This window comes from Pteronotus mesoamericanus, unplaced genomic scaffold (genome assembly GCF_021234165.1).
Source record: "Pteronotus mesoamericanus isolate MK-2021 breed Mesoamerican mustached bat unplaced genomic scaffold, CSHL_Meso_final contig_181, whole genome shotgun sequence".
Taxonomy (NCBI): domain Eukaryota; kingdom Metazoa; phylum Chordata; class Mammalia; order Chiroptera; family Mormoopidae; genus Pteronotus; species Pteronotus mesoamericanus.
Genome location: NW_026555077.1, coordinates 5,626,664 through 5,650,854, shown reverse-complemented (window position 1 = coordinate 5,650,854; position 24,191 = coordinate 5,626,664). Strand labels below are relative to the sequence as shown.

General features: G+C 35.9%; 1 protein-coding gene across 1 annotated transcript in view; it reads right to left on the bottom strand.

The window, feature by feature from the left end:
• The window catches only part of PTGFR (prostaglandin F receptor), a 38,059-nt gene extending 14,082 nt beyond the window's left edge, over window positions 1-23,977 (bottom strand). Inside the window, exon 1 of the mRNA XM_054566826.1 lies at window positions 23,068-23,977. Coding sequence (XP_054422801.1) covers window positions 23,068-23,865 — 798 coding nt within the window. The 5' untranslated portion in view covers window positions 23,866-23,977. The remainder of the gene's footprint in view (window positions 1-23,067) is intronic.
• Window positions 23,978-24,191: the final 214 nt, after the last annotated feature.

The following is a 24,191-nucleotide window of genomic DNA, read 5'->3' as shown; positions in this document are numbered from 1 at the left end:
AGCATAAAAATTATGAGTATTTATGTCCTGGCTGATGTGGCTCAGTGGATTGGGTGCCAGCCTGCAAACCAAAAGGTCACCCTGTTCGATTCCCAGTCAGGGCACAAGCCTAGGTTGTGGGCCAGGTCCCCAGTGGGCAGTGCTCAGGAGGCAACCACACACTGGTGTTTCTTTCCCTCTCTTTCTCCCTCCCTTCTCCTCTCTAAAAATAAATAAATAATTTTTTGGAAATTATGAGTATTTAGGAATTTATTAAAGAAATAAACAAGGTTTTAAAAAGGACTTACTTTTTTAATTTCTTTTCTGCATTTTTCAAATTTTATACAATGAAAATATATTATTTCACTTATAAAAATATACCATATCAATGGTAATACCTAACATATTAGAACATTTGGCACCAATCAGAACAGCATAGGCAATAAATAAGTAGTTCTTCCACAAAGGCATGTGCCTGGTGGGGGAAAAAAAAAAGCCTTGTACCTTAATAATTAATTGATTATTTAATTTAATATAATTAAGTGATTATTATATGTCTCTCCCAGACTTGACTGGGAAGGACAAACTTTAGTCTTCCACTTTGAAGAATTTCTCTCAATATTTTTCCTGTACTCACGAAAAAGAGACTAGGATACATTTAGATAAATAAGGCAAGATGGCTTATCTAAAAGATTGCAGGGATCAAAATGCAGAGCTGGCATAGAAGGGAGAGGGAGGTGTCTACAGAGCTGGAGAATGGGAATGTAAGAAAGCAGAACTATCACGTGGCCTACACTTAACCAGCAGACTACCCATCCTATCCAGACTGAGGGGACAGAGTAAAGAAGTGTAACTCAGATTGTATCTCCCTGCATGAGCTCAGTGGTTCCAAGGATGTGAATGTTGCCGACCTTGACATTACCTGTCTTCAAATTGTGAAATAAGGTTAAATATCACTCATGGAGCCTGATTTTCAACCCGCAGAATAATCCAAAGATAGTAATGAAAGCACATCCACAACTTTAAGTACTTTTACAAACACCACCAGAGTAATAAGTAAATTTAACATAAAAAGTAGCTTAAGAGGTCAAATTGTTTTCACTTTATAAACACATTTAAGACTAGGCTACTGAGACACCCTCTGTACAGTTTAACTATGATTGATCCTAAACTGAAGGCAAACTGTCACCAAATTGCACTAATGATTCACACATATCACTACCAAAGGTCTAAGTAATCTAACAAGTAGGTCTGAAAACGATCACCACAGGTACCGAGGTGGTTCTCTCTCCCTTGGGGAATTGTCACCAAACCTCAGAAAACTTCTTCCTTGTACTTCTGTGAAACTGTGGCTACAATTCCAACTCCCTTCTTTCCATTGTATAAATTCTCTGCAATTTTTTCCATCAAGCTACCAAGTTTTGTGGTATTATTTGCAATACCAGAAATCCAAGCCTTTCTTCTGTGGTTATATAGAAGACATTGTATTCTTAAGAGGTTTTGCAAATAACACCACAAAAATGGCCTCACTTAAAAGAACATGACTTTTCCCAGAATAAACAAGATGAGATAAATATAGGTAATCCACAAGAAATTGGGCTTTGTATTCAGGTGAATGATTTGCTAAAGAAGATTGTCTGAACTAGCCTTCAGATTTCACTGTAGGGTTAAGAAGAAAAAAATACAAGATCCCAAACCCTTCTAATTTCCAATTGCAAAGGCTTCAAATCCCAAAAGGTAACATTGTCTCTGGTTGGTATCTTAGCAAAAAATTGACCTTATTAAACACATTCAAACTAAGAAGCACATCATGGAAAAAAAAAAAAAGTGGTATTACGCTAAAATGGCATTTGCTACAAGTTTATGGAAAAGAAATCAGTGTGAAAAAAAAAGATGAGGCAATTTAAAACAAGAATGAAAAAAGGAAGTTTATAAATCAATGATTAAATCAAAAGATAAGAATTGCATTTCTAGAAGAGAACTCACTACTTCACTAAACTCAAAGACCACCAGAGACCACAATGAACCTAAACTCAAGAAATCTTTGATCGAGAACTCTCTACCCTTAGTCATTAGACGTAGGCTAAACACAGACAGTTTCTCATCAGAGCTGCTCCTTGGAACGCCATGGGCACTTGCTCACAGGGTTCTTTTGTAATAGAGCAGTTCTGCTCACGCCTCCCCAAATAAACTATAAATTCCTTTGAAGTTAGGATCCCATTTTAGTCGTGTTTATACACCCATGTAGCACTTGTGCAAACGTCCATGGTAGTCACTCAGTGAATGTTTTTCAAATTACCGCCGAGTTTAGTAAAATTCAGTACCAAATGGAATAACTGTTATAATTGTATTAACAACAATCACACAGCACCTTTCACTGGATACTTACCAGGTAGGTATCATGTGAATACTCACATGTTACTTGATCAAATCAGTGATATAATCAGTATTATTGTCCATATCTTTTTTTAGAAAAATTAAAATTGAAGCTCACAAAGATCCTTAATAATTTGCCAAAGAACATGTGACCAGTATGTCCAAACTCACATAGTCATATATTTCTATACCCTACAATAATAGGCTTTAGGAGCTCACCTAATTAGAAGGAAATTCAAGTATAAGTTTAGGCGATTCAGTATAGTCACATGTTGTAGAGTCAGCACTGATAAAGTTGTTCATTGGTACAGACAATATAAATTAAGATATCTTTGCATATAGTACATGCCTGCGAAATATTTAGTAAGTGAATGCAGAACTGAAGTGGGAAGCTCAATTACTTTTTCAAGTCAGGAGCTCAGAGAGGCCTAATTCGGGAATGAGTACCACCGATCCTCTTTCCAATAACACAAGCTAGAGAATAGTTAAGCATCTCAACTAGGAAAGCACAGTCTCTTCTTTACTCAGAATTTGCTGAGGATCGTTAGGTGGAGACATTTCTCTCTCTCTCTGCCCAGGAAGATTCACTCCTATGGGACATTCAAATTTTAAAATGTTTTAAGGCCCTATAGAAAAGTTCTGCAAAATAAAATGAGCTGCTTTGTTCATGTTTTACATAGTTTAGACAGTAAGAACTGGGATATTAAAATCAACAGTATTTTTTTTTAATTCCAGAGTCAAAGCCTAAATAAACTCGAAACAAGAAAAATGTAAACTCCAGGCCCATGGCCCATCTGATACACAAGGTGTGCTCTCCTACCAGTGTATGTATGTGAGTGTCATTCATAATAAAATCACAAATGCAGTAATGGCTGAAATTTTCTCTTTTGTAAATAATTATTAGGGTATTTCTCTAGGGTCAAGAAACAGAGAGCAATTTATGACTAAAACATGGAATTTTCTAATTTGTGTGTGTGTGTATGCACGTGATTAAAAGAGAGCCAAATAACTTCATCTCAAAAGCAAAACACAACTGGATAATTTCATACTCTTAACTAAATGAATACTCATTGAGATGCCCTTTTTACTAAACCAGCAGAGAAGATATATGGAGGACATTAACCCAGTAAAATAAGGTATAACTAAATATGTTTCTTTGAAAATTTTTGCCACAAACTATAATTTTATTTCACTCCTGGTGGGGAATAATTTTGAAAGTATTTCCTCTGCTACTCACAAGCTAATCTTTAGTTAACAGTGATTTATTATTTGCCATACTCCCCAATATAAGTTCTAGCAAATTTATTCATTACTGATGTTATCAAACGAAATTTCAAGCAAACAACTTTTCTGCTGCATTGCTGCTCCAGCATAACCCATTCTCTGTCCAGCAGCTAAAGTGCTCTTTTAAAACAATGTATCAGATCATATCATTCCCTTGTTAAGAAACCCTTGAATGGTTTTCAAACCAATTTTAACCCAACCTCACCATGAACTACAAAGTCCCTTTTTCTCTATCCTCAAATCCTACACCTTCATCCTGTGCTCCCCTTGCTCCAGTTAATGGCCTTCCTTTTGTCACACACTACAAAGTCATTTCCCCCACTAGGTTTTGTGCTGATTGTTCCTTCTGCCCAACCATCCTGCCCACATATCTTCCCAGGGCTGGCTCTTTTTCCGCATCCAGGGCTATTCTCATGAGACCTTCCTTAACCATCCAACCTAAAAGAGTCCATCTCCACCCTCACTAACAGCACCTAGCATTATTTGACAATGTCCTGCTATTTATTTACTTATGATCTCTCTCTCTCCAAAGAGCCCCAACCCCTGGCAACCACCAGCCCCCCCCCCCCTCACCCCCCGGAAGAATGTAACCTCCTTGTTAGAAGGGATCTGGCCAGTCTCATCCATCTCCATTGCTTTAGCACTTAGAACAGTGTCTGACACATGAAGGGCACTAAGAAAAATATTTAATGAATAAATGAATGAGCATTTTTAAACATATTATATTTATGGATAATTTCTAATTGCTTTTTTGTAGTGAATTCCCACTAAGGTCATATCTCTGGCTCTCTTTAAAGTCAAGGACGTTGGCATCCTCCAGCTGCAGACAAGCCTGAGTATGACTGCAAACAGTACTGTCTTGATGGCAAAACTATCAGGTTTTGCAAACATTTGAAATAATCATGCTGCTCAGTGAGAGATGAACACATTTTCAAAATAAGTTTGTTTTGTTGTAATCGAAATTCTGAGACTGGTTCCTCTTTGGTTTTAATCAAAGCCCTCACTGGCCCCACAAAACATTCAGCAAGGACTTTCCTCCCCTAGAAAGGGTTTAATCTTTCAGTGACAAAAGATAAAAACATGTCTCAAAGGGTAAAAATATTCTGCACAAAATCCAGGTTATTTGTAATACTCAAAAGCAACTAACGAAACTGTCATATTTTTTAAAATTTAGAATTTTTTAATTTATCCGGATAAATTAAGACCCATTCAGGTTGGGGACAGAGGAAGGCAGACAACCAAGGGCACTCTCAGTGCTCTGGAAAGAAATGAAATTTAAAAATTTATTGAAGGTGGCCTTTTTGGCAAATTTGTTCAAAAATTTACTTTTAATCAGGCCTATGTCAGTATAGCAATAAGTATAAAATTATCCTTCTAATAATGTTTATCTTTCTCCACAAATTACAGCCAGTTCAATGTCTTTGAGTGGCCTCATGTCAGAGCTCTTCCCTGTGAATCTTGACTTAAACCTGAAGTCATTTTAATTTTCACCAAAGTCTCCGTTATAACACATTGGCCAATGATGCTGTGCAACTGCTCATGATGCTGAATGCAAATAAACCCAAACCCTATATGATTGTATCTTTTGGCTAAACCTTCTAAACATAGACAGTTATAAATATTTTCCAGGTCTGAGGAAATATACAACTGAAAATGTAATAAGGATTCAATGGGTTAACATCTATAAAGTGCTGATGCTGGCATATAGTAGGAGCTATAGATGAGGATTTTTAATTAATTGATTGATTCTTACATTACAAAATTTTAAGCAAGAACTTTACATTTAAAACGATCGCCGTGATTAGGAGAATCAAGATGACAGAGGAGTGACTGGAAGTCACACTGACCTCCTCCCAGGACCAACCTGGAATTAAAACTCAATTGTGGAGAAAGCTCCTGGAACAAACAACTGAACAGTGAAAGAGGAGCCTTATAACCTCCGACAGAAGAATCAGCTTTAGCGCAATCTAACTGGTGAGGAGCGCGGTACAGACCTGAGAAGGCAGACGGGGCGCCGATGGGCAGCAGCACCAGAAGGATATTGAAACAGCCAGCTGGATCCCCCTGAGAAGGGCAGGGTCTAAACCAAAAACAGGGATCTCTGGCCCACAGCACCAGAGCCCAAAAAATACACAGAAAAGAGCCAGCTGCAAAAAGCGGCAGGGTTGCTCTCAGCCAGAGACAGGTGGCTGGAGATGCAAAGAACTGTTTAAAGGGCCAACGCATAAATTTTTATTTGCAGCCACTTACCCTGGTCTCCGGCAAAGATGGGGGCATAGTGGGCTAGAGATGCCTGAGGAGACACTGGGGAAGGAGGCTTTGGGGAAAGAACTGAGAGAGTAGCCGGGCGTCCCGCAGCAGCCATCTTGCTAGGCAGAGCCAGCCGGGGCCTGTGTGCCTGCTGGTGAGGGGCCCTGGGGGGAGAGGGAGGGGAGGGGTGGAGGCTTTGGGGAGAGAACTGAGAGAGTAGCTGGCGGGATCCCAGTGTGGACTCCTTCCCCATAGAGAAGCAGCAAGAGAGGAGCCAATACCCCGCCCCCAGGAGGGACTCTGCCCCACGTTGAGTTGCTTAAGGCAGCCTGCTGAGTGCAGTGACTAGATTAACAGCTGAAGGAGACAGTCACAAAGAGTAGATTACTGGAAGTCTTGAACATAATGCCTAAGGTCAGACAGGGACAACATCTGAAATCATCAGAGGCAGATCCAGAAAGTAAAAACAGTGGTTTCCAACCAGAGAAGTTCACACCACAAAGTCAGGAGATCAAGACAGATCAACTTAAGAATCAGAAGCAAAAGAGAAGAGTCTCACAAATAATGGGAAGACAAAGAAATACGCCCCACTCAAAGGGAAACAAGCAATCCCTAGAAAGAGAACTAAATGAAATAGAGGCAAGTAAACTGTCAGATATTGAGTTTCAAACAACAGTTCTAGCTCAGTGAGCTCAGAGAGAATTACAAATATCTACAGAGAAACTACAAGGAACTTACTGCAAACTATATCAGCATGAAAAAGGACATAGAAACTATCAATAAGAGACAAGAGGAAATGAAGAATACCATTTCTGAATTGAAGAACACAGTAGAAGGAATCAAAAGCAGGCTCAATGAAGCAGAGGATCAAATCAGCGAGCTGGAGGACAAGGTAGAAAACAGCTCCCAGAAAGAGCAAGAAAATAAAAAAAGACTCAAAAAGAATGAAGAAGCATTTAGGGAAATGCAGGACAACCTGAAAAGTAATATCTGTATAATAGGGATACCAGAAGGAGAAGAGGATGAAGAAGGGATAAAGGACCTGTTTAAAAAAGTAATGATGGAAAACGTCCCTCATTGGAAGAGAGAAAAAGTCACACAATTCCAGGAAGCACAGAGGGTCCTATCCAAGAGGAACCCAATGAGGCCCACTCCAAGACACATCATCATAAAAATGGCAAATATCAAAGACAAACAGAGAATCCTAAAGCAAGCAAGGGAAAAAGAGGTAGTAACATATAAGGGAGCCCCAATGTGGCTAGCAGATAACTTCTAAACAGAAACCCTGCAAGCCAGAAGGGAGTGGCAAGAAATATTTCAAGTAATGAAAAGCAAAAGTCTGCAACCTAGACTGCTCTACCCAGCAAGGGTCTCAATTAAAATGGAAGGCAAAATAAGGAGTTTCCCAGACAAAAGAAAGCTAAAGGACTATACCTCCACCAAACCAGCACTGCAAAAGATGCTAAAGGGACTGCTTTAAGATGAAGAAAAGGTTTCTATGAATACCCAGTTCCTTTCAGAGTTGCCAATACTTGATATTACCAATATTTTTAATACGCATTAATCTGATAGTGACAATATTATTTTAATTGTCCCTTTACTATTTGTTGAAACTAAACCTGTTTTAGTATATTTCTTGCCTATTTCTATTGTTTTTTTAAAAAAGCTCTAAATGACTTTTTGGTATTCTTTATCCATTTATTGATTTAAGGTTTGTAGAACTTTTTTCCCTAAAAAAAAAAAACCAACCAAACAATAAAAAATACCTACTAACCATGTTTTAGATGTGTTGCAAATACTCTTCTATTCTGTTCCTTGTTTTAACTTTTCTTATATGTACATTACTATAAAGTTAGATGTTTAATATAGTCATATTGTCAATATTTACTTTATAACTTCTGAGTTTGAATATTTTACTTCAGGTCATGAAAATTATTAGTTCTATTTTCTTCTAAAATTCCTTAGATTCTACATATTGATTTTTTAACTTACCTGAATACTTCTTCTATAATGTGTGGAAATAGGGCTCTATATTTGTTTTATTTCAAGTAATAGTGATCCATGCACCTTATTCGTTGAATAAGTCTTATTTTACCCATTCATTTGAAATATCAACTTAATCATATATTATATTGTTAGATATATACATTTGTCTCTAGAATGTTCATTATATTTCACTGATCTACTTGATTATTTCTGTGCTGATGTCATGTTGGTTTAATTGCTGAGACTTTATCATGGTTTTAAATTTTATAAATATTTTATAATGAACTTTGACATCTAAAAAAATAAATAAAATCAATCTGCATTTAAGAAAGAAAGAGAGAGAGAGAGAGATGGAACTCCTACCTTTTGCAACAACGTGGATGGAAGTGGAGAATATTAAGCTAAGTGAAATAAGCCAGCTGATAAGACAAATACCATATGATCTCACCTATAAGTGGACTCTATTCAACAAAATAAACGAGCAAAATAAACCACAGGCATGGAAACATGGAGCAGACTGAGAGTGACCAGAGGGGATGGGGAAAGAGGATGATGGTGGAAAGAAGGGGAAGGGACTAGACAAAGAACATGTGTGAATGACCCATGGACATGGACAACAGAGTGGGAACTGACTGTGGGAGTGGGGGGTGGGGGCAGGATGGGTGGAGGGGGGTACAGGGGTAAAAATTGAGACAACTGTAATAGAGTAAACATGATTTATAAATTAAAAAAATAAAAGATGGCTCTTAAAAAAATGATTGCCACAGTTACAGTTTGATAGTTATATTTCAAAGATTTTACTCTTTCTTTCAGATATAACATTTAAAAATTAAAATCGTTGTATGATATCATATGCATTTAATAACCATAACTATATGAATGTTGTTTAATTCACTGATTTCACTTGTGATTAAAGAATTCTAACAAATGAGTGGCATATTCCTTGAACCTTCCAGGTAGTGGATCAGGCACTGCAGGAAATATAATAGAAAAATGTGACGTTTGTACTCACTAAGGAGCTCACAATCCATTTAAGAGACTGGACAGTCAGAAAGAATATAAATTTGATGATTATATAAAATGTGATGTTCGATTTTCTCCATAGAAAGGGAGATGAGAATGTGCACTAAAATAACCAGAGTAGGTTTCCTGGAGAAAATTATTACAAGTTAAATAAAAACAAATCAAGCTTTTAGAACTAATAAAATGAAAGTCAGGTTTGAATCAGTGTCATGTGCTCTAGTAACATCTTCTTTGAGACATGGATTTTTAGCCACCAGTTGCAAATACATTTGATTATAATTCATGTTAAACCATATAATATCAGCATTATGTTTATGAAACATTGGACTTTCTTCTAGCAAGTTTGGAAGAAAAAATACCTGGTATTCTAACCAGCATTCATATATGAGCATTCTGTTTTACTAATTTTAATTATAAAAGCATTATTTAATGAATTATTTTTCCATGTTCTTAAAGTCATGAGAGAACATTCATCCTTCCCTCCCCTCTTCAGGCTGGGTGGTAGGTCTGTCACTGAGTAGGGAGGGCTAAAGCCAAGTCTCTCCCTCTGTCCACCACAAAGAAGGATCCTGTTTCCCACAGATCCAAGTGGCCTTCCAAAACACCGATGTCTATCCTTAAGGCTGGAACATTTTTGAGTTTTTTGGCCTTATAGTGGGGGTAGTGCGGAGACAGAGGTAACAGAGAAATACCGCAGGACTCATTGATTTCTAAGCTTTGCTCAGTGCCTGAATACAGTGCATCATTCAGAAATTGCTCTGAAGCGTGATGTTTAACTGATAGTTTGCTTGTCTCTTTATACTGTTTACCAGATAAATAATATCTAGGTGAGTTGAATTGATTTAAACTTGAGTGTTAGGCAACCATGTAAAACAAACCAAGAAATCCAAGAGAAAGGTGCATGAATGCTGAAGTTACATATTAATGTCAATTCATATTCAAGGGAGGTATTAGAAACAAGAGCACCGGTATAGGTAAAACAGGTTATTCAATTCATCTTTATAACCAAATATAAAATGGCTTGCTAAATAGACCATGTGGAAATCCACATCAATTTAAAACTATCTAAATAAGCAGGCTGGCTTTTATAGAACTACTTTTGCCTTAGACAGACAAAACTTAAGTGGGCAATTAGGAGAGGGTAAAAAGCGTGCACTGCTGTCTTTTCCACCATCCAGGAAAGCTCTTAGCAAATTGGCTTCAGCTTCTGTATCCATAGGTCAGCCTGCTATGAGCTTACAGAGATGAAAGAAAAAGCAAAGATCTCCTCTAAGCACTATGCATTTAGAACTGCTTGGTATATTTTTGTTGACTGAAAACAGCAATTCTTTATATTCCCTTGAAATAAGATAGAGTCTGCCTTAGCTCTTTAGACTTTCAGTGGAGAAGAGAATCACCACACATTCTATATAGCTTTAATACAACCTTGTGCTATCAAAGTTTATAAAGACTGTAGAATTTTTTGGTATGTCAGGAATTTTTGTTGTTGTTCAGAAATAATATATGAGAGAAATATTGACATTGTCCATCACAAAATGTCATTGGTGAAAAATGTAAAGATAAAACTATAGCCATGGCTGGTGTGGCTCACTGGATTGAGTGCTGGCCTGCGAACCAAAGGATCACCAGTTTGATTCCCAGTCAGAGCACATGCCTAGGTTGCAGGCCAGGTCCGCGGTAGGGAGAAACCACACATTGATGTTTCTCTCCCTCTCTTCTTCCCTTCCCCTCTCTCTAAAAATAAATAAATAAAATCTGTTTTAAAAAAAGGTTAAACTATATCTGAAACTAATTCTCTGTTCACTTCAATAAACACAGGAATATTGATAGAGATATCTCTTGCTATTTTCATGTTGCAATTTGGAAAAAGCTTTGTATTAGGAAATAAGGAGTAAGAAGGAAATCACAGTTTCTTTCTATATGCATCAGTACAGTTTTCCCCCCAAAAATGCATTTCTAATAAGCAGATCAAAGGAAATGCTAGGTTGGAGGAATGTTCTCAGAAGTTCCTTCCTAGCCTTGGACAATTCCAAACTAACACTTTGAGCAGAACTGGGTAAGAAGCGATTCAAGTACAGGTGCTGAGGTCCACTGCTGCCTGCAGTAGAATTTTCCTGGGTCTAAGCAGGACTGATCATGCTCTTCAATTCATAGACTCCCTTCTGGTTTAACTTCATGCTTCCTAAATGAGCACAACTAAAGCAGCTTCCAGAATATAGACAGCAGAATATAAGAAAAAATTTACTCCCCACATTGCATTTTTTTCCCACTATCAGAATTCGGGAGCCTAACCAAGAGAAACTAGGGTCACAATAGAGGGAGGGAAAGCTCTACTTGTTCTGCTTGAATATTATGATGATGTTGTATTGCATTAATAAGAAAAGCATTAAAAGTTTCTTAGATAATACCAATAATAGTAAATGCTCAAGAAAATCCAAAATGCTCAAAGAGTCCATTGCCATTATGTCAATAATTATACTTACCTTCGGTATGAGATAAAGGAGAACTCAAGGCAAAATGTTTAAAAGTGGAGAGCAGAGGTTACTTTATATTTATAAACTGAGTAATTCACAACAAAGATAGAACAGACATGACTTTGTAAGCCCTAATGACACTAAAGTCTAAATCATCAAAATCCATTGAAGACTATTAGAAATATATATATATAAACTAACAAAACAAAAATGTAATGAAATTCTAAGTTCTCATACACATTATTTGACAGAACAGTTAAAAATAAGGAAATTGGATCCTATAAAAATATCTCGATTTAATAGCTATGTGTTGAACTCTGTAACTTAAAAAAAAAGAGTGTACTTTTTAAAAGGCCATAAAATATTTACAAAATCTGATAAGAAGTCAACTAATTTGAAAGCAGTAAAATTTGTAAGTTTGTATAAAAAATTGTTAAACTATTAAACTAGACAACCCTCTGAAAAGGATAATTTAAGAAAGAAAAAATTTAAAATGCTATACAAATGTTAGTGGAGAGTGGGAAATGGGGAATAGACTGCTTAATGAGTACGGGATTTTCTTTTGGGAGATAAAAATATTCTGGCCAAGATAGTGATGATGGGCACACAACATTGTAGCTATACTAAATGTTACTGAATTATACCCTTTAAAATGACTAAAATAGTAAAATTTTTGTTAGGTGACTTTTGTCACAATAAAAATAAATCAAAAATAAATGTGTCAAGATCAGTGCTTTCTTACATACTATTATGAAGAAACTACAAAATTATTATTTAAAATATACTTTGATAATAGGACAGCATGATAATGATAATGAATGGAAACACTAAAAATCACAATTGATAAATTGAATACAAGTCTCAATAAAATATGATGAAGCTGGTAGTTGTACATAAAGTTATAGACAACTCAATAGGATGTAATAAAGGGTTCAGAAAGACCCAAACACATTTAACAATTTCAGAAATAATAAAGGCAGAAATTTAAAACAATTGCAGAAGGATCATTCAAAAGATAAAAGATGAGTTTGGGGTAACTAGCCTTTCATTCAAAAGAAAGTTCATATTATTAACTTGCAAACTAAACCAAAATACACTATAAATGTATTAAAATATAAATATAAAAAATGAAAAAGCAAAAGTGCTATAAAGGAGATAAATATTGATATCATCTTAGCCTGAGAAAAGTATTTCTTAGCATGAAACAGAAAGCAATAACCACAACAGAAATTATTGGTTAATTCACTACTTTTATAAATTAAAATACTAACTTAAAATGTTAACCATGAACTTGGAAAAACTATTGCCTTTATATTAATTTTTATATGTAATCATTATCTGTTCTTTGTTACCCAAAGAGTTCTTGAAAATCATTTACAAATTCCACACATTCACAAAAGAAAGAATACCCAATAATATAAGAAAAAGAAAGTTTAACTACTGTTTTACTCAAAGAAATTAAACCAATGTATTTTCCGTAACTGTAGGAGGAAAAGGATGCACCCAGAATGGTAACACTGGTTATCTGTTGCAGGTGTGATTTGAAAGATTTTTCTATTTTAATTTATTATTTACTGTATTTTATTTTTACAATAAAATTTTATAGTTGAAGAAAACATTGTATTTTTAAAAGTAGTTTGAGTAAATATAACACATAAAATGTAATATTCCCCTATAAAAGAGAGTATGTCCGTGGAAATAAAGGGAGGTCTTTTCTTCCTAATGGAGTTCCTAAAACATGCACATGCCTCTCTTCACCTTTCCACCTATATATGCCCAGCTTTCTGCTACCTTCATTGCCTGGACTTGCTCCTCTCCCCTCTCCTGCATTCTCTTTCTCTGTCATTCATGTGGTTTTTATTTTCCTTGTTTTCTGGTCTTTCGCCATGAACATAAATGTAAGAAGCAAAATAAGGGAATATCTATTCGGAGTAATAATAAAAACTACTGTTGCTGCTGCTGCTGCTACGTTATTATTTAATACTCATCGATGTACCTTTGTGCCCAAACATTCCTCCACTATTATTACAGCAACTAATCCACTGCCTGCTCCCACGCAAGGCCAGAAAAATACAAATAGTTGTATTTGATTCCATATTAAAAGTGGAAAGAAAGAAAAAGAATGATATACATGAGAGTTAAAGGGAGAAAAGAGTTCAAAGATCATGGATAAAATAAAGGAGCTAGAAAGTATTATTCTCAGAATTTGCCCCAGATTATTTTCCCAGGTCAGGTTTCTGTCTCTGTGATTTACTCTCCACCTGGAGAGACACCCAGCCTTTCATCCAGCAAAATCCTGCTAAAAGGATAAATCAGTGAGCAAGCTAACAAATAAATTAAAGCATTAATGACTTTTAAAAATTTTATTCATTTATATTACTAATGTTCACAGCCATTTGTTTTTCCTTATTTTTAGTTTTCATTAACACTTTGTTAACCTAAATTCTTAGAAAGAGTTGGTGATTTTTGTAATGTTTTGTTTCACCATTTATTTCTTTCCTAATCTGAAGTCACTTTCCTTATCAAAAGGCTGTATAAAATACTAATTTAAATGATTAATTTTTTATTATCTGATTTAATGAAACTCATGTTTCATTCCTCATGTGTTTATTTCATTAAAAAAATGTTCTAGCTTTTAATATTAATTTATTACAACCTGCTGTATTTTAATCTTGTTCAAGCCTGGCCCAAATACTAAAGAATTTCTTATATGTAATTTTTTTTACCTCTAAGAATTGTATACATTATCTCTTTCCACCCAGTTGTAAATTGGTATTTACAATTTACATTATTTAACTTAGGATCACATTTATTTCCAGTAAATTTTCCTTCTAAATGATATACTATAGAAATTTTCTCTTTTAAAAGTAATCAGAAACAATCTCATTCATATACATGTACAACAGAATACCTGCTATTCTAACAGAAAATATAATTGAATATCTTCATGTTTCAATTTCCTACATGCCCTCTCTTTTCACTTTCTGTAAGCATTATTGCTTAAAACCATAGATATTATTAACAGTTAAATAACAGAACACTGGCTGGCACATGGTTGGCGCTCAACAAATATTTGTCAAATAAATCAACATAGTGTGGACCACCAAATTGGAAGTGACAGTTCTCTACTACAGCACCCATTATTCATTTAATAACTAATCTAAAAGTGCTTTTGAACATCTTATTGACAAAATTACTGGCTGACAGCAGTAAATTTAATATCAACAGCAACAATAATGATAATAGCATAACAACTGAAACATATGGTACTTCTATGTCAGGCACTATTCAACTTACATGCACTGGTTCATTTAGTCCTTGCAACAACCTAATAAGACAGGGGCTATGACTATACCTACTTTACATATGAGGAGACTGAGGCACAGAGTGGTTATAGTCACATAGCCAGGAAGTGGAAGAAATAGGACTTGAACGCAGAATCATAACTGGTACATTATACTGCCTCTCCAAGAACTAATATCTTAACTCTTGTCTTAAAAGACAGGATACGTCTTTTATTCTAACTAAACTGTAAGCTCTCTAAGGAGAGAGCTTTATCTTTTAACCCCTGAAATATGAGTCCAAAAGTACTGTCTTATATGTAATGGTCTTAATAATTTTTTTGTTCATTTTAACTTGATCCCAATAATGTATAAATTAATACCTTATAAATTATTATAACTATAAATTATTAGAATATTTAAATTTGAATGACATGTAAAAGATTAACAGACAACATCCTCACTTCCGATGAGAGTGAAGTAACTTCAAGTGGAAATGTCCCTGAAAGTTTTCTGAAGCTATGAGCTCCCTCTGTTCCTTTCCATGACAACCAAACCTTCCTAATGGAGGAGAAACCAGAAAACATCTAAACTAAACACAGATGATTATTTCTAAGTGAAATGGTGGGTGGCAACAGTAGCATAGACTTTTTGAGGGTATTTTGGTTTTGTTGAGTATTTATTATGTGCCAATGGCTGTGTTATGAGATTGCAGGAAGGTCAGATCATTTTTTCAGTCAGTACTTTTAAGTATTTCTATTGTAATAAATTCACAGGTGTGCAAAACCGGTTTAAAGTGACTCCAGATTACAGCTAAGAGGTAGTGGGGCTGGGACCCTGTCCTTGGCCTGTACTCAAAAATAGCTTCAGTATTCTAATGGGAAGGCTTAATTGGAGACTGTGCACAAAAAGCTAAAATAAATCCTTTTACATAATCTGAATGTGTCTGTCTCATTCACCATCATAAGACAGCCACACTTCATTCTGGCATTCCACAGTCTGGATTTTATTTGGGGATTCAGTAATTTAGGAGTGAGGAAAAAACACCACCACCCTCTCTGTATAAAGCCACAATTGTATCCATTTCTCTGTGGCACCCTCCTTTTGCCCAGGAGAGAGGACAGACAGACTGACAAATTTACACAAGCTTAGCAAGATAATATTTGCACATATAATAGACAAATTTCTCCTATTAGATAAAGTCCTTTCTAAATATAGATAACTGGCATTGATATACCAGGTAAAATTCTGTATGGTTATAAATGCCTTCCAAAGCAAATATAGATGAAATGCATTTTACATACCTCCTGTAAGGATAAAACTAAGCAGATAAAGTTAAGATTGGTAATGCAGGGAGATTTTAGAAAAATCAATATCTTGAATTGTTCTTCAAATGTTTGGGGACTTAAAAAAAAACCCAAAACACATTTAGTTAGAAGATTTTTATATCCATGAGGGTATAAATTTAATCCATGTTTCTGATTTGTTTACACTTGAATCATTCAAGTAATGTTTTGTAAGTGCTATCTCAATGTCTATAATATCTTTGGGCATTTTTGTAAATCTTTCTCCTTAAAAACAGGAAATCATGCTTTGCCAAGAGTAAATGAACTTAAAATACCAAAGTATTACCGACCTCCATGCATATCTCAAGCAACAGACTTTTGTGTAAATTCTCAACCTACAACTGTCTTTTCTTAATGATTGGTCTTTGCTCGGCCACTTTTACACCATACACTTCCATGGAGGGGGGAAATACACATAGCTCAATACATTTATCAAGTCACACTATAAACCTATGTGTAATAAAGTAGTCTATACTTTATATTTAAACAATGTATGAACAAATGGACTTCTGGAAGATTGTCCTAAGTCAGGCTCTGCAGCAAACAGACTTTGAGACAGAGATATCGTGGAGAAAGTGTTCTGGGGCGTGTGAGGCAGTAAAGGGAGACAGGATTTAGCAGACAGAAGCAAAACTGCCATGCAAGTGCAAGAAAGGCCTCAGCAAGCTCTACGATGTCCCAGACGAGGCAAGGGGTTAAGTTCTCTGTGTCTCCGTATCCACCTGGCACTGCACACAGAAGGACCAGAGACAGGTGCACAACCATGGGTAAGCAGCTCCCTTTGGGACAGGGTAACTTCTCCAAGAGCAAGACTCACCCAAAAGGCTAGCTGGTTGGGGCACCACAGTGCCCACTAAATAGGTCTGTTGGAGTTGTCTGAGAATTAATTCTCTGCAAATATAAGACCTACCCAATCATTTAGTTTGATTAACAATAAAAAAAAAAAAGAGCCATATATTCACTCAATCAGCTGGTAGAGACTTGAGGTAAGCAGACTTGTTTTATAGAAAAATTTCAACACTTATTATAGAGATTTTATTTATGACGATGAATGACCAATATCTATAGGTCTTTACTCAAAGAAATTTTCTCCTTTTGTCTCCTGACAGGATCCCCTCAAAGATAAAACACCAGTGAAAAATAAAGGCATTGGGGGAGGGGGTATGTGTATGTACAGAGAAAGGCAGTGCTAAAGATAATGGGACAAAAAATAACTTTGAATAAGTAATATCACCTGATTTAGTACTTCCCATTCAATACTCAGTTCCTAGTTTATTCATTCAATAAACATTGGTTTATGGCCTACTGTTTGTAACAACTAAAACACAAACCAGTAATGTAGAACCTAGCCACCAAGGCCCAACACTAACAGGATATTTGCATGTAAACAAATAATTGCAATATCATCATAATAGAATACTAGGATCATAGTTTATCCGTAGGTTATCCTGTGGGTGCTGATGAAAGTCCTAAATTCTAGCACCAAATTCATACTGTACAATGTTCAGGATTCTCCAGGACTGCACTGTCCACTGATACTCTTGGGAAATCTCTGAACACATCTGCTCCTCTCAGACCTCTCCATTGCAAATTCCATTTGGAAAAAGGAGACATATCCCAGAAGCTGACCAAAAGAGCCCTGACCTCCTCGGCAGAATGGTTCCCAAGTGGAGAAGCAAACTGTCACTGAGTGAGACCTCCTTTCCCCGAAATTCAATTAGTGAATTATTATCCACCCAGTGAAACAAGGTTCCTTTTTTCAAGGAGCTTCTATGCTAGAGGCAGAAGCCAAAAAACACTAGAGAAACAAAGGAATCCTGTGTTATTGGATACTGCTAATATGTGCCATGAGAGAAATTAAGCAGAGGAAGGGAAGAGAGGAGAGAAAGGGCACTTATTAAGATAGCACAGATAGAGGAGGTGATATTTAAGAGAAGAGTAAGGGCAACAACACCAAGGCTCAGGAACAAGAATGTGCTCCCAAATATCCTGGAGCCAGTCCTCAGCCAGCGTCTGTCGTTGACCTCATGCCACTTACTCCATGCCCACCCAATCACAAAGGCAGCCTGAAGTCCCATAATGTAAACTGCATTAATGTAGCTCTAAAATATACTTTTTCTTCTTGATATTAATTTTGACTTATAAGCATCTGAATTGTTTAACCATTTTGTAGACTAGAATCCAAGTGTTATCACCAGTCTTATCCAGACAACATTTGCTGCTTCCAAATCCCAAACATGGGAGCATATCTTTCTTCACAAAGGAAACCGGCTAAAACAATTTTTGACAATATTACCTCTAAAATAAGCAGCAATCCAAGAATAAAACAAGGAGAGCTACTTCCAAGGTCTCACACAAAACTTTTTTGAAAGAGAGTTGGCTTTAGCTCAAGCGGTTACTTCATCATGGCAGTTACCACAAAACTTTTCTGAAAGAGTCCATTTTGTTTTTAATTTTAGAATGCAACCCATTAGAAGCCCTTTCATTTGGTACAACTAGATCCAATGGTGGATTGGTCAATTAATTTTCTTAACTTGGTAAATAATTTACACATGCACACATTAAGTAGGTACATGTTTATACATTTTCCACATTTCCTTTTTACTTAAATGTGTACATCCATTTGCCATCTTTTTTGGTGTAGTGGCAAATGCCCAAGATACTACACAGGTTTCCATGACACAGTTCTTAAATTTGAAAGTGAAGGCCCACCTTTCAAAGAAGAGTCTTCACTTACAGTCAAGATCTGCTATGATATTGCTTTGCTCCATCATTTGCCATTAGCCAATACCTTTAGTAATTCAGTCAAAGTTCAATTAACCACCCAAGTCTTCGGTTTATATCTGGCAAACATCTTAGTGACCAAATGTTTAACTACATTGACTAGAAATACTAACATAAGAGTAGCAATCTTACAAAAGTCCAATTCAAATTCTACATATGCAGGAGGACACATTTCTTAGGTAAACTCACCTATGTAAGAAATCATTTTGTTCCTCATATATGTTATTCTTCTTTTTCCAATTCAAAATGATCTTCTATCCCCAAAGAGAAGGTAAATAGATCACTGAAGTTTAATAGTGTCAGAAGTCTACAGTTGTTAACTTAGGGAACAGATGAAAAATTACCATTTGGTTTCAGTATTTGCTTAATTAACTCTTAACCAACAAAACTCAGAATCCACATTCTGGTCAATCATTTGCAATCTCTTGACATTCGTACTACTTATGTTACAGTCAACCAGTCAACAAGTATTTATTGCTCTGCCAAACTGGTGAAATAAGCATAGCAATAATAATAAGTTCTGTTTACAGTTACGTATTCTAGAAACAAGACTTTTAAAAGAATCGTTACCTGTATAAAGACAGAAACAAAGAATATTAATAAAATGTTTTTTGATAGTGCTAGTAAATGTCTCTTTCCCTCTCACTCAAGAAACACTGAAAGAATATCTTCAATACTCATTTATTAAGGAAAGTGGTTCACGTACTATGCACAGACGACAATTTTAAAATTGTCATTTGACTCTCAAAGATCTTTATATTAATTTATTGCTAAATGGAATTATCAGCTAATGCCTATTGTCCTTTCTTATATTTTTCAGTTGGAATTATTGTTAAGTTAATTTATATATATTAACCATGTTTAAAATTATAAAATCCAGATATTGTAAAATTTGTAAAGTCATTAAAAGTTATATTTTAAACTAACATTGTTTTTGTACTACATTTTTAGATCTCAATTCCTGACAACACACACACAAACACATTTTCCCCTTAGGAAAAGTGACACATTAAATTTAAAAGAAAAACACCACAGGGGATTTTTAGGGCAATGAAATTATTCTGCATGACACTGTAATGGTAGAAACATTTGTCAAAAACCACACAATGTAAACCACCAAGAGAAAACCCTAATATAAACTAGAGACTTTATTCAATAACAATGTATCATTATTGGCTCATCAATTGTAACAAATGTATGACACCAGTGCAAGATGTTAATAATAAAGATGACTGGGGTGTAGTGGGAGACATGAGGGAGTAGATGTGAATTCTGTGCTTTCCACTCATTTTACTGTACACCTAAAACTAATCAAGGAAAATAAAGTCTATTAACAATGGAGAGAAAGAGAATTCAAACATCATGATCATCTCACCTTTCTATTTAAACTCAAACATCAAAAGTAATAAAGCATTGCCTTTGTCATCAACTACAAATTTAAGTCATTTTAGAAATTATGTTACTATGGATAAGTTTTGATGCAATAAATCCTGTCAAGCACAAACTCCATCGTCTGAATTTTCTCCTTTTAGTGTATGCACCTGTATCTTTGTTCCAGTTTCCAGCTTGAAAATGACAGTGAACACAGGTCAAAGAGTGTGTACAGAAGTTCATTCAAATTACAAATCCAACAATTCCTACTTAGCAATTAAGTGAAAGAGCACATGTTACAAATTAGAGTATTGACCTGGAAGATGTCCCGAGTACAGTATACCTGTGGAAATCTCGAAGCCTGGTTTCACAGGTGTTTTTAAAACTAAGGAGCTATTAAAATACAGGGTGGAGAATAATGGCTCAGTCATTAACACCTATGTAATTCTTCTTATGCATTTAAGGAAAAAGAAGAAATGTTTCAACTGAGATATTCATGTGGGATGTTATTTTAGCATTCCCAGGCCTGAGTTTTTGACTAGGGTTCCATGAGGGCTGTCTGAATGGTCTCAGCCTACTGCGCAGGGCCCTGTGTCCAGGCCGGCAGAGGCATCAGGCCTCCAGCAAGAACCCGCCAAGGAGACCCAAGCCTCCACAAGAAATGCCAGGAATGCAAAGAATGCTTGAAATAAAATAGCAATCCACCAAGGAATACCTGTGGGATACCTACTAGGCATGTAATGCAGAAATAATTTTCATACTAAATAAAAGTATTGATCCACTGGGATAATAGGTATATCAATAATTCATAGTTAAATACAATGTTGATCTCAGAAAACGTTCCTTGAAGATAGAATTGTTTCCACCAGGAAATATGTTGAAAATATGAATTAAATTGTAATATCCATTTTAACCGGGAAAGAAATCAAAAACTTAGGAAATACATAAATTCACTATCTACAGTAAAACTGAAATTTGTTTTATAAATAAGTAAATAAATACCATTTACAGTCCAAAAAAAAACCCCTGAAACTTGCTATCTTCCATGGTCTTATAGTAGTTAACCTATCACCACAATTTCTCAAAGTCAAAGCCAGAACTAAGCAAAACTTTAATGATGACTCAGACCAAAACACCAATGACAACCTCAGTGCTCCAGGTTACCTGTCTCACTGAGTTCACTATGTCATGTGTTTCAGGTTTTCTCCAGAATATCACCTTCATTTAAAGAATGTCTTTAAATATTCTAACTCCTTCTTTTCTCACCTTCTTTGTATTCCCTTTACAACCCCCAAATTAATTTGAATTCTACTCAGACACTTTTATTTTGAAAAGCAACTCTACTTCAAAGTTTAAGGAAAAAAAAAGAAGCATTATTCTAAGGAAATTTCCTTTGTCAAGTGGAACAAATTAAACTCTTAAGAATGAACACTGGACTGATTCCAAGTATTGATAGAACTGTCCTCTGCTTCCAAGATCCAGATAACTATACCATGAGCACAGATAAGACCCCTGCCTGGGTTCACCTAAGGCCTCCTAAACTGACAACAAGCAGGCCTCAAAATGTTACCTTGTCACTTCTAGACCCAGCTTAGCCTTCCCTTGGTTGGGTTCTTAGAAACAACTCAGGAATATCATGAAAAAAAATGTTTAAATGACTCAACTATTTGAGAAGCTAAATTCCAATTATGAGGAAATAATATGAAGAGAAATAAAGAAATATTCAAAAAGTCCAAATCCTTTTGTAAAATAAAATTATCTATCATAGGATCTTTCTGTGGCAGCAGCTCTCACAAACTTTCCTGGGCATCAGGATTGTTTATTAAAACTCCACTGACAACACTTCTTGGACAATAGGCTTGTTTGGGGCTTAGGAAAACTGTATGAGTAACAAGCATCTTCACACTACCGTGCAAGGGATGACCAAGACCTTTGTCTCATCCCATTGCCTCACCTCTGCCTGTGTATCACCTGTATCGCTATCTCTGGATACCAGCCTCTGTCCCCACTGGTACAGAAAAATGAATGAAAACAATCTTTGCTGCCATTAGTAGCTATGGACAGGACTTTTTTTTCTCTTTCATGGCATGATGGCACTCTTTCCATCCTAAAGGAAAATGTTAAAGGGAGATAAGGTCATATTTATTGATCATAAGTATTTTTTCTTCTTCTGGAAAATTATATAAGTGACTTATATTGTTGTCCATCCCTTAACCTTAGCCTTCATTTCCAAATAAAAATATCAAATTGTCAAATTTAGATTTTGGGTAAATAATTTTTTTTTAAAAAAAAGGAATGAATGATAAGGGAAGAATCTCTGGCTCTCCTGCCAATCACACCTCTCCCTACACTATTGGCATTGTTCCTGGGTTTGTGAACTAGTAATTTCTTCACCTGATCTAGGCATATAATTCACCTGAACTATCCATCTATCTCAACTCATCACCACCCTTTGCAAGACCTGGTCAGTGTGTGTTTAGAAAATCCAGTAGCTAATAAGCCATTCCTATAAAACAAAAGTCTATGTGACTATCTACTAAGACTTACTGGAGTCCATTCCAATAGTGTATTATAGTTGATCATTTTTTCACATTTAGAAACTAATGATATTCAGTATATTAGAGCTATGTTTCTTCTGTAAAATTACTTTATACTGCACTGCAAAGTATTGTTTAGCAAGACATTCTTATCAGTTCAGGATTTGTAGGGAAATAACCATGTATTTCATAAATAGCTTATTTCAAAGCCAGAGCTGAGTGCTGAAATAAGTTTCAAGTAGGTGTAAACCCCAGCATTTAAAAGATTGAATAGTGTTACCCACCAAGACTAAAAGTTTTGAAAAAGACAACAAATCTTGTATTGAACATGGAAAAACAGAAGAAAGCAAAAATTGTTAAAATGTTAGACTCTTACCAGAAATGGACTCCAGCAAATGCAAGAGACACACATTATAGCCAGGAGCTGGATGACTGTTTCAAAATGATGAGACCTGCCTTGTCTGTGGTGCTGACTTTTAAATTTAACTCTTAAGAGTGTAATTCCTGTGATGGCATTGCACAAGAATGAAACACCAAGGGCTAAGAGCCCCAGAAAAGAGAAAAGTAAAAGATAAAACCTATCTTCCCAGTCTTGGATATGTTCTGTTTTGTAGAAACACCAGGTCCTTGATGCTTGGATTTTATAGTCTCGATGCCCAAAGATGGGCAGCAAAGCTATGAAAATAGCAAATAAGCACACACCGCTCAACATTACTTTCACATGCTTGGATGTAATTTTTGTAGAATGAAATATTGGTTTGGTGACTCCAATACATCTCTCAATGGCCATCACACTGCCTAGAAAGAGTGGGCACAGACCAGAAAATACCATGGAGATACCAAAAATACTGCAAAGGATGTTAGATTGGTCAAAGCGGATCCAGTCTTTATCAGAAGCATATACAAATACTGCTATAGTTCCATTGATGAGGTGGCCAAAGAAGTCTGTGATTACCAGGCCACTAGCCAAGAGCAAAAACGATGCCTTGGACTTCTGTCTGAATCTCTGATATGCCTTCATGAGTATAGCAATGGCAAGGCTGTTTGATAAGATTCCCGCAGTCATGAAGATTATTGAAAAAAAGACTGAAAGCCGGTTTTCCGTCTGGCAAGTTGTATTTGAAAGGAGCCCAGCTGCAGGAGACACTGGTTCTTTGGAATTGTTCATGGACATTGTTGTGGAGAGAAAAAGAAAAGCCAGCTGCTCAAGTCATCTCCCTCTCAGAATAGTGCAAGCTTGTAGTCCAGGCATCTGCAGCATAAAGACAGAAGAATTAGGAGCACTGCATAACTGCTCATCTACCAGTTAAGACAGAAGGGCCCCAGTACCTGTGGTAGGACTCAGATTTATCTGACCTATCAGAAGCAGGTTGCATCATCCCAAAAGCTGCACACATCTGCCTCCTCTCCCACAGTTTATTTTCAAGGTAAAGAAGCTGCCCAAATTGAGCTCCCTGCATTAAACTCTTCACAGGTTTACAACATCGCTACCAAGATTAG